The 15281-nt window shown below is 43.5% G+C and overlaps 1 protein-coding gene across 3 annotated transcripts in view; it reads right to left on the minus strand.

Annotated features, from left to right (window-relative positions):
* LOC140426136 (rho GTPase-activating protein 29-like) overlaps positions 1-15281 on the minus strand; it is a 130183-nt gene that overhangs the window by 67214 nt on the left and 47688 nt on the right. For all 3 annotated transcript variants that reach the window (XM_072510538.1, XM_072510539.1, XM_072510540.1), the window contains 2 exons: positions 6471-6611; positions 1383-1476 (listed from right to left, as the gene is read on the minus strand). In XM_072510538.1, the coding sequence (XP_072366639.1) occupies positions 1383-1476; positions 6471-6611 (235 nt within the window). The remainder of the gene's footprint in view (positions 1-1382; positions 1477-6470; positions 6612-15281) is intronic.

Genomic DNA, 15281 nt, shown 5'->3' on the forward strand with positions numbered 1-15281 from the left:
AGTGGATAGCACTGGGACTGCGGCGCTGAGGACCCGGGTTCGAATCCCAGCCCTGGGTCACTGTCCGTGTGGAGTTTGCACAATCTTCCCAGGTCTGCGTGGGTTTTACCCCCACAACCCAAAGATGTGCAGGTTAGGTGGATTGGCCACGCTAAATTACCCCTTAATTGGAAAATTAAAAAATAATAATTGGGTACTCTAAATTTATATTAAAAAATTTATATATCGCGCCCCAAATGTGAACAATGGCAACCTATAGGTTATTTTTGGAACAAAACAAATTTACAAAAGCAGAGTGTGTTTTTCACTGTTGAAAATTTTAAAGTAGATTTCTCATGTTCTGTCCAGTTTAACCACAGCTCGAAGCTTGCAGAGGGTTTCTTCAATGACACGATTATTTTAAATTTGTGGCTATAAACAGGATATGGTAAAGCAACAATCTTAATGGACAGTTACAAAATGCATGTATAAAATAAGCCGAGGAGCTCTGGTTATATCGTTGGCTTTATTATTCATAAGCGCTAGCGGTGGTTTTCATAAGTAAGGACACTAAATTCAATATTTTTCATGAATCTCATATTGTGACTAATAAAGTCCTTAAAAAGTGTTAGCAGCTCTATGAAGTAAAAAGGACTCAAAAAAGTAACCTCTAAAATTGAAACCAAAATTTCACCTAGTGCTCATTTGCAGTGCCCAAAAACGCAATTTAAAACAATAAATGAAACACATAAATGCGGCTGCCATAACAGTGTTGTGGGTAAAAGCACCAAACAATAGCATTAATGCTTATGACCATAAGACATTAGGTTCATTTAGCAGTCTGTGTTGAATTAATTTTAGGTTTTAACCTTACAATTATGCCATTATAAATGGTGAGAGACAAGGTTGGGATTTTTTTTATTTTTAAAAAATCCAGTTTGGGTTTGCATTCTTGAATGCAACCAGTGGCAAGCTGTTAAGTGCTCACACGCAGATGTAGGTTGATAACAGGATGGGGTTTGGCTGCAATAGTTGAACAGCCGACTGAGATGCACAGTATAAGTTCATGTTATACTTTAGGAAATAACGAGAGCATTATTAATGCTGGTAGCGCTACATCCTAACAAGACTTAGAATTTACGGGAGAAGAAACAAAAGTTATGGCAGTGGGAGTTGAGAAAAGGAAGAAGACATACACAATTGCCAAGCAAACAGCTGAAAGAGAAGACTGATGCAATACAATTTTTCACTGAATTATTTTTTTTAAAAGACAACGCATACTTTGAATGACAGCTTCAAACATTAATTTGCATTAGATCAGCTTTATCATCAATATTGTTTTACCCATAGTTAGACACACAAGTTAGAGAAGTCAAACTCATTCCAAAAGTTGTGTTACTTACACATTACCAAATGTGAATGCCAACGTGTCAATAGAAGCAAATATTTCACTGAAATGTTCTCTTTTGTCTTCATTTACTTCATTGTAGTTTGCACCTGGTGGGAAATCATAGTTCATTAGAACAGCACAAGATAGATATTAGCATTCACTCCATGAATATAAAGGTTAAACAATCAGCATTATTACACTGAACATACCAATTAAATAAAATACTGAAGCATTTTCAATTTTAAAGTACAAACAATAAATGGTTTCATTGTAATTTGAAGAGTCTGTGAATAGCACAACCTAATATATAGCACTAAGTGGATCCTACCAACACAATTATAACCAAATACATATATAAAATACACCAAACCTTTTGTCATTCAAGCATAAAGAAAATGCTCATATCCACTTGGAACGTCTGAATACTGAAATTAGGACTGCAATCTTGTCAAAGCACCAGTTTCCTGTGTCATTAAATGCACTAACGGGAGAACAGCAATGTAAATAAGCATAACCAAGTACTCTTTAATTAACTTCCTTTGAAGGAGCTACAATGGAATCTTCTTAGTACAATTATTACAACATAAAAAGCAATGCTATAGGGAAGAGATTTTTCAGGTTCTATAAATATTCACTGTAAAAACCTTGATTCTCCAGAAGCTGCCTACTACAATCTAATGTTTCAGTTTCTTCCCCCCTCACTCCTCTACAGAAAGAACAAACATTGAAGTTTGGAATAAAACTCAAGTATACCACAATTACCTAAATATCTGTCTGAATAACCAATTTACCCCTCAAATTACACGAGAAGTTAATTTGATCAATTAATTTCATTACTTAGCAGCGAGTCACTATTATGTAATTATTACAGAGTTCCAGTGAATCATAAAGGCAGTTACGAAAATCCTAATTTAGCACCTCACTTAGAAATGGTAACTGGTCAAAAGGCACAGAATATGTAAACTGGGTGACTTTTTCCTGTTCCAGGAAAAGTTTACATTTAGCCCTTTGATCTCATCAAGTTTTGTTTTAAGGAAACAAACTTCCTGCAGTTTTGTTCAGATGTGAGTAATTGAACTTACAAATGTGAGCAGTATATCTGAAAAACAACTTCAGTTTGAATTTTAAGGAAAACTGTAATTTGTGGTTAGATATTTTGTCACATCTTTACAACTGCCAAAATTATTTAGCAAGCATCCAAAGTTTCCAGCAACTTCCTGCAAACTTCCTGAGTAGCAGATAGTTTTTAGCCAACTTCATAAACATAACCACACCCATAGCTTGTTTTTAAAATGTATTTACAGTACACACAAGATTACCAGCTGTGGTTTATGAATTAGAGACCTGTAACATCTTTTACCAAGTATGCCTCATCCTTGGCTAGTCTATTCTTACTTTGCTCCATTTTTCAGGTGTAAATAGTGGAGCATATGGCTAATAGACTAAGGGCATAAAACAAACAGCACTCAAAAAAAAAAGGCTTTAAGAAATCACGGCCCAAATCTTCGCGTCTCCCGATCGTTGGAGACCAGACAGACGACTGATGCGCCAATCTGGACCTCGTGGAAATTCTCATGCACAGGCCTTCATGGGAAGTCCAGGAAGTTTCAACTTCTTTCTGATGGGCAATTGCCTGCTCCAGCGGGTCCTCCGTGAATGTCTCTGACTCAGTGAAAGTTGAAGACTTCGGACAGTTCCAATGTACTTCCCCAGATATTTCCCAGGATTAAAACCTAGTCGGCTCCCACCACTGCAGCCACCCCCCAGCTTCATCAACCCGGACTACCCCCCTAACCTTTTTTGGCCTGACTACCCCCAGGCCCACCTGCTCCCTCACCTACTTACTTGCCTCACTTATTCAGTAACATTCAAACTGGATATTTAAACTCCCCATGACATGAAAAAGAGGTCTTCCCCCAACTCTATTCTGCTTTAACGGAGCTCTGTGACGGATCCTGCGCTTTGTTTTCCTGGAAAAGCCAGGCTTAGAAGCTCCTGGAAGAAATGTGGAGAAGCGTGCAGTCGGGGGAATTTTTGAGCAGAGCTACAATCCGATGATGATTGCCTCTCTTCAGATGATCCGGGTCTGCATCTTCAAATTAGCTGCCATGTTTTGATACGGTTCAATAAAAGACCTTCAAAAGCACTTCATTGGCTACAAGCGCTTACTTGGTTACGGGATAGGGGTGGAGGTGTGGGCTTGAGAAGGGTGCTCTTTCCAAGGGCCGGTGCAGACTCGATGGGCTGAATGGCCTCCTTCTGCACTGTAAATTCTATGATGATTCATAGAATCCATACAGTGCAGGAGGCCTTCAGCCCATCAAATATGCACCCACCCTCCGAAAGTGTACCCTATCTTGGCCCCCACCCCAGCCCCTTAACCCAGTAACCCTCCCACCTAACCTATTGGACACAAAGGGACAATTTAGCATGGTCAATCCACCTAAACTGTATATCTTTGGACTGTAGGCGAAGATCGGAGCACCCGAAGGAAACCCACGCAGACACGTGAAGAATGTACAAACTCCACACAGAGAGTCACCCATGGCTGGAATTGAACCCCGGTTCCTCGTGCTGTGAGGCAGCAGTGCTAACCATTGTGCCATCGTGCAGCCCCACATGGAAGGTACTGCATAAAAGCTAGCCCTTTCCTTTCTCGGGTGCTGCTCTGAAGCATCAGACTAGGTTATATATTCAAGACCTGCTATGTGATTTAAAAATTCAGCCTTCTGGCTTAATAACAAGAATGCTATTGCACAAATAAAGACAATAATTGCGGATTGAAAGGATAGAAATTGCAGCTGAAAAGACGAGGCAAAATATTTTTAGTGATTTGTTTGCAAGGTTTTCATGACCTCAAATTTTAAATTTTTAAAAAATTTTTTTAAAATGATGTAGACAATGTACACATTCCCTGAACAACTATAAATGCTTTTAAGTCAGTTATTTTGTCAACATTTATGATGCAAATTCCATCCCTCCATTTGTCAATAAAGGCCATCATGATTTAACACAGATCCACTAGGTGGTGCTATTTTAGCTCAATTGCTTCTCCGTTAACCATCTTTTAAAAAATATAAATATAGAGTACCCAATTAATTTTTTCCAATTAATGGACAATTTAGCGTGGCCAATCCACCTAGCCTGCACATCACGCGTGAAACCCATGTAAACACGGGGAGAATGTGCAAACTCCACACGGACAGTGACCCAGAGCTGGGATCGAACCTGGGACCTCGGCGCCGTGAGGCAACAGTGGGCTAACCCACTGCCCCACTCCTTTAACCTCAAAATGATCTTAGCTGCCATACACTTTCCTAAAAACCCACTTTTCACAGTTTTACAACATTAATAGTAAACGGGTATACATTTATCGATTGAAATATGGAAAATGTTAAATCTTCTGGCACTTGACAACTTTTACAATTAAAAACTCCTATTTAGGAGTAGAAACTTGCCAAGTTACAATTGCAACCACCTGCCAATATACATACTGTACAGACCATTATAAATTCTTGCGTCTACATAAATAGACTAGGGAGAGATGGTCTAGTAGTAACGTCACTCAACGAGAAATCTAGAGGTGCAGGGTAATGTTCAGGTGATAGGAGGTCAAATAACACCACGGCAACTTGTGGAATTTAAATTCAATTCATAAATTTCGTTTTAAGAAGACACGGGCGGTGGGGGGGGGGGGGGGGGGGGGGGGGGGGGGGGGGGGGTTCCACACCAAGTTGAATAAAAGAAACAAAGGTTTATTGATAAGGCTTACAGTACACTGCTCCCAGTGGGACCCTACAGGGTTTGAGGCAGCCGGTCCCAAATCGGCTGACCTTGTATACATTGGTAATTAAGCTTCCCCCCTGGCCTCCTTAGCAGGGAAGCTTGTATTACGCAAAGGACACGGGGAATACAATCATCCCCACCCTGTAGGTCCCGTGCGGATGCAGGTTATGACATCTAGAATTAAGAATTCTGATATCTCAGTAACTATAATTTCTTGACCTCAAATTTTTAAAAAACCAAAGCAATTTTAAAATGCAATTGTAAAAACCCATCCAGTTCACGAATATCCTTTACGGAAGGAAATTTGACGTGCTTAGCTGGTCCAGGCTACTTGTGACTCAAGACACACAGCAATGTGCTTGACTCTAAGTTGCTCTCTGAAATAGTCTGCTCCACCATTCAATACAATCATAGCTGAACATCTTCCTCAACTCCACTTTCCCACTGATTTCCCCATATCTCAATTCTCTGAGATGGTTAGCCCAGCCTGGAACATAGCAAAGCAAGCCAAACAATTCAAGGGCAATTAAGGTTGGGCAATCAATGCTGGCCTTGATGCGACACCCATATCTCATTAAATAAAAAAAATATAAAAACAGAATCTACTATTTAAGAATGAGTATCAATAAGTGCCCGTGCCTTTGTGCACTTCATAGAATCCACAGTGCAGAAGGAGGCCATTCGGCCCATCGAGTCTGCACCGACCCTTGGAAACAGCACACACCTCCTCCACCCCATCCCCTTAACCCAGTAACCCCAATTAACCTATTTGGACACTAAGGGCAATCTAGCATAGCCAATCCACCTAACCCGCACATCTTTGGACTGTGGGAGGAAACCGGAGTACCCGGAGGAAACCTACGCACACACAGGGAGAACGTGCAGACTTCACATAGACAGTGACCCAAGCCGGGAATTGAACCTGGGACCCTGGAGCTGTGAAGCAACTGTGCTAACCACTATGCTACCGTGCTGCCCCAACTTATTTGAGCCTGATGCATAACATCTCATCCCAAAACTCTACAGCCTTGACGTGACAAGAAGTGAGGGTGTGTGCGCTGGACAGAGCGCACAAGAGGAAGGGACATCAGCAAAAGAAGAGGCACGAGAAGATGACATATAAACAGAGCATGGAGGATGCACATCAAGAATATTGCAGGAATATATATGGTGCTTTTAAATAGATCAGCATTGATGTATTACAAGTACTTAACTCAATCTATCTGAAAAGCAGTTAACAATTTGAGTTAAATAATTTGCTAATCCATTTGACGTATCACTATTACTATACAGTTGAAGAACTGGTCAGTCTTACCTTTTACTTTAGAAATGACTGTCCCTGTCGCACTTAGAATGTCCACTGAATTTAATGACTGATGCTTGTTAATTACAACCTTTAATACTCTTAACAGCTCTCCTAGGCGTTCATGGGCCATATGATGTAAACTTTTACTTTCTGAAAGAAAAACATTTTATACGTCAACAGTTAGGTTAGCTCGTTAAAGAGACTTATGTCTAAAAGTTTAATCATTTACACAATGTGCTGAAAGTGCTTTACTAGGAACTTTAGAAGTGCAATAAACTCTCCGACTCCACAAAATTGCAACCTATAAGGAAAGATCAAATGGCCTTTCGAATCTGCTCCACCATTCAATACAATCATAGCTGAACATCTTCCTCAACTCTACTTCCCTGCTGATTTCCCCATATCTCAATTCTCTGAGATGGTTAGCCCAGCCTTGAACATGCTCAACGATGCAGCATCCAAAACCCGCTGGGGAAGACAATTTCAAAGATTCATAACTCTCAAAGCATGAAAATCTCTCATGTCAATCCTAAATGATCAACCCCTTATCTAGATTCCCAGCCAAGGAAAATAACCCCTGGTGTCTACCCTGTCAAGGCTCTTCTTGTATGTTTTAATAACATTATCTCTCATTTTTCTAAACTCGAGAGTACAGCTCAATTTATTCAACCTCTCAACATAGGCCAACCCTCTCATCCTAGGAACCATGTACCACTTCCAATGCAAGCATGGAGACAAAGTTGTACACAAAATTCCAAATGTGGTCTCAAGCTCTCTACCAGGGCTTCCCAAACTGTGGGTGTGACTTGGGAGTTTGTGAGCTCAGAGACGGCAACAGCTGCCGTGAAACACAGACTGATTTCTGACAGGCGCGAGGGCTCATTTGAATCTGTGTTTTTTTGTTGGCGAGGGGGAGGGTGGCCTAATGTACAGCTCGAGGTCCAATTACTGCAGCAAAAAATGTCTGTGAAAAGGTAGGTGTTCGCCGCCAGAGCAAAAGAAATTACAATTTGTGAAGTTGCCCTTCAAGAATCACGAAGGCCATTGGCCAAAAAGACTGGTTGAAAAACTCCTCTGAAGAAACCCCACCCTCAGCCTGAAACCTCAATCTAAACATTGATCTGGCTGAATATATCTTTGAGGGAGGAGATTACCCAAATTAGAGAAGCATCCACAAAGGTGCCCCCCATTTTGAATGTCTCCAATAGGCCCAAGTGGAGGCCAAGCACAAACAGCGGAAGGAACATACCAAAATCCAAGCATTCCACCCACCCTCCTCATCAAACACCACTTGACCCACCCGCCTCATCAAACACCACTGACCCACCAATGGCAGAGTGTGTGGACCCAGCATTGGATTTTTTAAAGCCACCTCAGACCCACAACCCTGGAGCGGAAGAAAATAATCTTCAGTTCGGAGGGTTTGCCCAAGAAGGAAGATATTCCTGGCTAGCTTACTCATTCTATTTTTTTCCTCTTTTAATCGACTTTTTGGTGGCTCTCTGCTGGTTTCGAAAACACCCCCAATCCTCAGACGAGCTATGTTTTGCAACATTGGAAGCCTCTTCTTTTAATCTAATACTATCCTTAATTTTCTAAGTAAGCCATGGTTGGGTTTTTCTAGCTGAGACTTTTGTTTTTTAGTGGAATGTAGTTCTGAAGATATTGATTTTTTTTTCTATAAATGTTTCCCACTGGTTTATTTACTGCAATACATTTTAGTCTATTTATCCAATTAACTTTAGCCAGTTCTCTCCTCGTACCAATGTTTACGATTAATGGTTAAGTTTAAGATTCTCATACACGATTGTGGTCTGTCACTTTCAAACTTAACATGGAATTCAATGGTACTATGATCACTATTTTCCAGAAGATCTTTTACCACAATTACTAATTAGCCATGCTTCATTACACATTACTAGATTGAAGATAGCTCTTTATGCCTAGTTGACTCCATCACCCATTGTTCCAAGAAACGGTCACAAAAACTGATACAAACTCTCTTTAAAAAATGTTTTTTTAAAGAGTACCCAATTCATTTTTACAATTAAGGGGCAATTTAGTGTGGCCAATCCACCTATCTGCACATCTTTGGGTTGTGGGGGCGAAACCCACGCAAACACTGGGAGAGTGTGCAAACTCCACATGGACAGTGACCCAAAGCCGGGATCGACCCTGCGACCTCGGCGCCGTGAGGCAGCAGGGCTAACCCACTGTGCCACCATGCTGCCGATAAACTGATACAAACTCACCTGGACCATTCTTGTCAATTTTATGGTCCCATTCAATGTGAAGGCCTTTTTTAATAAGTATATTTATTGAGATTTATACTCTTAAAATAATGCAACAAAGTTACAAAATACATCGCCAAAAGTGAAGATGGGGAAAAACAAAACGGCTAACCTACATAAGCACAGCATCGAACAGGAGAATGACATCACAACTGGCTTAATACAATAATTAAAACATAACTAGAAACCCATATAGCCCCACCATTGTGCTCCATCGAATTTGATGCACCCAGCCTCCAAATCAAAATTACCAAAGCATGGCAGCCTATCCTCAAATTCAATCGGGAATTCAGCTCCCATCTCTCACCAGGGACCAGGCCCAGGGGTACTTCCCACCCGGCCCCGTCTCTCAAACCCAACAAGATAAACAACACATCATACAGCAGGATTTCAACGACACGAAGGTAGCCCCTAACTAGGGTCAGTGTTCTTTAGAGCCGAATGACCTGCACCGCAGAGCCAAAATTCTAAGTCAAGGCAACATCTTTGATGGCACCATCATCCAATGCACACAACACTGCCAAGGCGAGAATCCGTTCAGCAGCAACTGTGCCACTACTAGCTGAGCTCCACCCCAGCCCACTCCAGCCGCCAAGAGCAAAATGAGGATTTTAGCATTTTATCTTGGCTCTTACTCTCATAAAGACCAATCAGGAATTTCCAGGGAAACACGCAAGCCGTGTAGCCCAAGAAAAAACAATTATGAAATGTGCATCAGGATGAAACCATGAGCTGGAGCTTGCAAAAATGCAACTGCTCCTGCACGGGACCCCCCATTATAGCATTTCTATATGAAGATTTTGTTCTAGTCTACAAGAAGATTAAAGCCCCTCACAATTTTTACATTGCATTTGTCACAAACGCCCAATAATTTCTTGTTTAATGACTCTGCCCAATGGTGCAATTACAGTTAGGGAGCCAGTGTTTTCTGACTCTTGGTATTCCTAATTTATACCCATACTGATTCTACTTCATGATCGTCTGAGGCAAGATCCTTTCTCATTAATGTACTCGTGTCATATTTACCATCAGGGCTAGCCCTTTTCTTTTGCTATTTTGACTGTCTTTCTGAAATGGTGTAATCTTGATCAGATTGTCTCTGGAAATTAAATCTAAATCATTTTTCTCTATTTGTGCTACTCATTCGTCAATTTTATTGCGGATGCTTCGTGCGTTCAAATAAAGAACCTATAATTTAAATTTTTTTACTTCTATTCCCTGTTATGCCCTTATTCACCAATATACAAATTTTGTTAAACACTCTGCCCCTTCCTGATACACTCTGCTAGTCTTTAATCACACTGCTATAACAGTTCGGATGCCTCGACCTCTCTTTGGATTTCTAAATCTGTCTTCACACGAGCCCTCCCCCACCCCCTAGTTAGTTTAAAACCCTGTCTAAAGTCCTGAGGCGGGATTCTCCCGAATCCATTCGATGGCCCGACGCCGGCGTAAAAAACGGCACAAACCACTCCGGCATTGGGCCGACTGGAAGTTGCGGAATTCTCCGAACATCTGGGGGCTAGGCTGGCGCCGGAAGGGTTGGCGCGCGCCAGCTGGCACCGAATGGACTGCCCGAGTTAGCGCATGCACAGAACCGCCGGCGTATTCTAGCGCATGCGCATGGGGGTGTCTTCTCCGTGCCGGCCACGGCGGAGCCCTCCCCCCCCCCTCTCCCCCCAATCGGGGCCCGGAGAATTGCCGGGGGGGGGGCCGCTACCAACGGCCCCCCAACCGGCGCGGCGTGATCCCCACCCCTGCCCAAAAACCGGCGCCGGAGAATATGGCAGCCAGCGTCGGAGCAGTGGGGCGGGATTCACGCCGCTCCCCCGGGGATTCAACGACCTGGCGGGGGGGTCGGAGAATCCTGCCCTGGGTTATAAAACTGACACTGGTCGAATCGGAGCCCATCCCAGCGGAATTGCTCATAGTGCTGATGCCACTGCCCCACGAGTCAAAAACTCCTTCTTCCTACACCCCTTTCCTACAACTCTTTGAACATGCATTTAATTCTCTAATCTGCTTGACCCTATGCCAATTTACCGGTGGTTCAGGTAACAATTCAGAAATTATCTTAATGTTCTGCGGTTTAATTTGGTCCCTAGTTCCTCAAATTCTCTTGGGTAGAACCCTCTGCTATGTCGTTGGTTCCCACATGGACCATGACAACTGCCTTTTCCCCCTCCTACAGTTCCTGTCCAGCCACAAAGAATTGTCCTTAATGCAGGGCAGGCAACACAACCTTCGGAGCTACCAGTTGTGGCTGCAAACAACAGTATCTATTCTTCAGACTATACGGTCTATCACTATCAGATTCCTCTTTGCTCCCCCCATGTGAATGGCATTGTTCACCATGGTGCCATGGTGAGTCCGCTCATCCACCTTGCAGTCCTCTCCACACAAGTAGCATACACTTTGTTTCTGTTGGACAAAGCCAGAGGCTGAGGCTCCTCCATCACTACATGCTGGTTCCCCATACCTGCCCGATCCAATCACACCCTCCTCTCCCTGACTATTGACCAACTCGGAGTTCTGCTTAACCTTAGAGGTGTGACTGCTGCCTGGAACAAAAAAAGTGTTCAGGTAACTCTCCCCACACTGATGCTCCGCCAAGTCCACCACTCGCGTGCAGCGACTTTTGAGGCAAGGACCCTGGAGCTGCAGACACTACTGCAGATATGGTTGCCCAGGGTTACAGTGCATTCCAGAGATACTCAGATGCTGCCATCACAGCACACAACCAGTCCTCCTGCCATTCCTATCAAACCATTTTTGTTTAGTCAACCAGTTAATAATTTACACAGCCAAAGTAATAAAGTTGCATTTTCCACTTGGAGACAAGAAAACTCAAACTACTAGAAACTGAAAGAAAAAGGAGCACTTTTGTCCCTCTGCATCAAATTCCCAACTGAATCAAATTTCCACATACTCACTCGAACTACGTCTCACTCAGGCGTAGAGATACAAACATTTTTTAAGAAGATAATGATTGTTGTATGGAGAAAGGCTACATCCTATAAATGGATAGTTAGTGATAAAGGAAAACCAACTTTAAAAAATTATTCCAAAAAGACTGAGGAGTGGGTGAAGAAATTTGACAAGTTGATGGAACATGGCCTTGTCATAGGAGTGTTGGGGATGCAAAGGCTATTGTGCCTTTTAAAGGGAAAAGTGGCAAAACCAGTCTGAAGGAAAGGAAGATGCAGGAATAAGGGAAGAGAGTAGAGTGGTGCAAAGATAGGCCAAACTTTCCAATAATCTACCACATAGCAGTCCAAAATTGATACAGAAACAGGTCGCCTGTCCTATTGCAGAATGAGTGAAGAATATTCATTGAAATACTTGTCCTAATGTTTATTGAGCCAATGGAAATAGCAGGAAAAAAGAGTTCCTTTACTGTAGGATAATGTTTAGGAAGGAAAATTAACATTCTGAAAATAAATCTAGTATTTTACTGCAACACAAATGTCATTTTCAAGTTTCTGCAGTATATCCTGTAAATGGTGCGCATTGCGAGTGTCAGTGGAGCAGGAAGTGGTTAGTGACAGATAGGCTGATCAGGCGAACTGCTTTGTTCTGGACTGTTACTGCAGCTGCACAGTATTCCATCATACTGCTGACTTATGCTTCATGATTTCTGGAGGCTCTCGGGAGTCCGGGCCATTCACGGTCAGAAATCTGGCACCAAAGGTTGGCAGGCAAAAATTTAACTGAACAATGGGCTCTCTGTAAAGATGAGGAGCTGGATTCTCCGATTTTGAGACTAAGTGCTGACGCCGGCATGGGAACGACATTACGACAGGAAAAACGCCGCAAAAGCTGCACCGATCCTCCGTCTGGTGGGGGGGGGGCTAGCAGGTAGGCAGAGTAAAGCCCCCGGGTCCAGCTGCGGATATGGCCAGAGAATTGCCGGGTCCGTGGCCTCGCATACACGTGCATCATGGCACTGCCCACCCACAGATCCAGCCTGCCAAATAGTGCCCCCTTTGGCCAAGCTCGCCACCCCAGACCACCCCCCACCAGTGCCCCCAGCTAAGACCCCTCCCCGACTGTGGCGGCGCTGGGCTCACTCTGCAGCCGCCACGCCGGGTTCCCCCCAAAAAACCAAAATAGCACAAGTGGCCCATGCTGTCGGGATCTCGGCCCATTGGGGCGGAGCATCGGGGGAGCGACTCGGGTAACGTTCTGAGGCCGTCCATACGGCATTCTCTGCGAGTATGCCATTTGAGGGGGCGGAGCATCGCCCCGATTTCGGCACCAACAGGGATTCTCCGGCCGATCGTCGAACGCGATTTTGGCACCGGAGAATCCCACCCGAGATATTTTGGGAACAGCCAAGATATATTCCCACAAAGGGGGAAAGTAGAACAAACAAATTCAGAGCTCCCTGGATGACAAAAGATATGGGAATTAAGGTAAAGAAGAAAGGATGATTATGACAGTTCTCAAGGTGAATAATACAACAGAGAACCAGGCCGAATATATAAAGTTCAGAGGGGAATTGAAGAAGCAAATAAGCAATGGCAGTTAACATAAAAGGAATCCAAAAACTAGCAAGAGTGGGGCCATTTAGGGACCAAAAAGGGGATTTATGCATGAAGGCGGAGCCATGGCTATGGCATTAAAAGCAATACCTTTGCATTGGTCTTTACTAAGGAAGATGTTGTGCAGGTCCATAGAATCCCTACAGTGCAAAAGATCCCATTTGGTCCATTAAGTCTGCACTGACCCTCCATAAGAGCACTCTACATAGGCTCACTCTTCTGCCCAATCCCCATAACTCCGGGCATTGGTCATTGCAATCCACCGGACCTGCACATCTTTGGATGATGAAAGAGGAGCACTTGATGGATCTAAAATCAATAAGGTGATGATACTGGGTAGGTTGTCTATAATTAAAGTTGATGAAAAATCATGTGCAGCCAAGGATACTGAGGGAATTGAGAATGGAAATTCCAGAGGTACTGGCTGAAATGTTCCAGTCTTCCTTAGACTGGGGGTGATGCCAGAGGACTGGAGAATTGCAAACGTCCAAAAGCCCAGCACCTACAGGTCAGTCAGTTAAACGTCCGCAGTGAGGAAGCTTTTGGAATGATAATTAAGGACAATAAGTTACTTGGGCAAATATGGGTTAATGAAGGAAAGCTAGCACAGACTTGTTAAGAATAACTGGGCAGCACGGTAGCACAAGTGATTAGCACTGTGGCTTCACAGCGCCAGGGTCCCAGGTTCGATTCCCCGCTGGGTCACTGTCTGTGCGGAGTTTGCACGTTCTCCCCGTGTCCGCGTGGGTTTCCTCCGGGTGCTCCGGTTTCCTCCCACAGTCCAAAGACGTGCAGGTTAGGTGGATTGGCCATGTTAAATTACCCGTAGTGTCCATAAGGGTTGGGAGGGGTTATTGGGTGGAAGTGAGGGATTAATGTGGGTCGGTGCAGACTCGATGGGCCGAATGGCCTCCTTCTGCACTGTATGTTCTATGTAAACTGACTAGAGTTTTTTGATATGGTATCAGAGTTGACGAGGGTAATGCTGTTGATGTGGTTCTATGGACTTCCAAGCAGCATTTGATAAAGTTCTGCACAACAGACCTGTGACAAAGATAGAGCTCATGGAACAAAGAGGCCTGTAGCAACATGGATAGAAAATTAGTTGAGTTACAGTGAACAGAATAGTGATTAATGGATGTTTTTCAGATGAAAGTTTGTTCCCAGGGATTGATGTTAGCACCCATGCTTTCCTGATATATATTAATGACCTGGACCTTATATAATACAGGACACAATTTCAAAGTATGCAGACAGTACAAAAATTGCAAGTATTGTAAACTGTGGTAATATACTACAGGATAGTGTAGAAATTCAGAAGCACAGACAGTTTGGTAGAATGTGCAGACAAGTGGCAGAGCAGTGCGAAATGATTCATCTTGGTAGGAAGCACACAGAAAGGCAATATAAAGGATACAATTCTAAAGGGTTCAAGGAGCAGAGGGGCTTGGGTGTCCACATGCATAATTGAAGGTGGCAAGACAGGCTCAAGCAGTGTTTTTCAAAGTGGGGGTCGCGACCTGCGGGTGGGTCACGGGATGATGAAAAATGGGTTGCTAAAAGGTCTCCCAAAATGATCCCCGAGAATTGCCTGACCTTTTTTCCCATTTTCTCCCTAGAAGAGGTCTGGCTACAGTGCAGTGTGTGGACACATGAGGCTGATGTAGAGGCCAGAGCTGTGGACTTTCTGCCTCCCTGGGTCATTGTTTATAGTCACCGCCACCAGCCGACACAGCCTCCAGCAGCCACTCCCATTTCTGCAGCAGCTGATAATCCAGGTTAGTCAGCAGCTGCATCTACAACTGAAGAGTTTAAAATAAATAAATAAATTATCTTTTAAATTTATTTCCTGCAGATACTCCTTCTGCACGGAGCTGGTTTCCAGCAGTGCTTCGCACTCTTGTTTTTCAGGCCTGCACGCCCACCCAAAACTAAGTGACTGCTGACTGGAATATGTTTCCACAAGTACCCGTTAGTAACTCGTA

This window comes from Scyliorhinus torazame, chromosome 7 (genome assembly GCF_047496885.1).
Source record: "Scyliorhinus torazame isolate Kashiwa2021f chromosome 7, sScyTor2.1, whole genome shotgun sequence".
NCBI classification, from domain to species: Eukaryota; Metazoa; Chordata; class Chondrichthyes; order Carcharhiniformes; family Scyliorhinidae; genus Scyliorhinus; species Scyliorhinus torazame.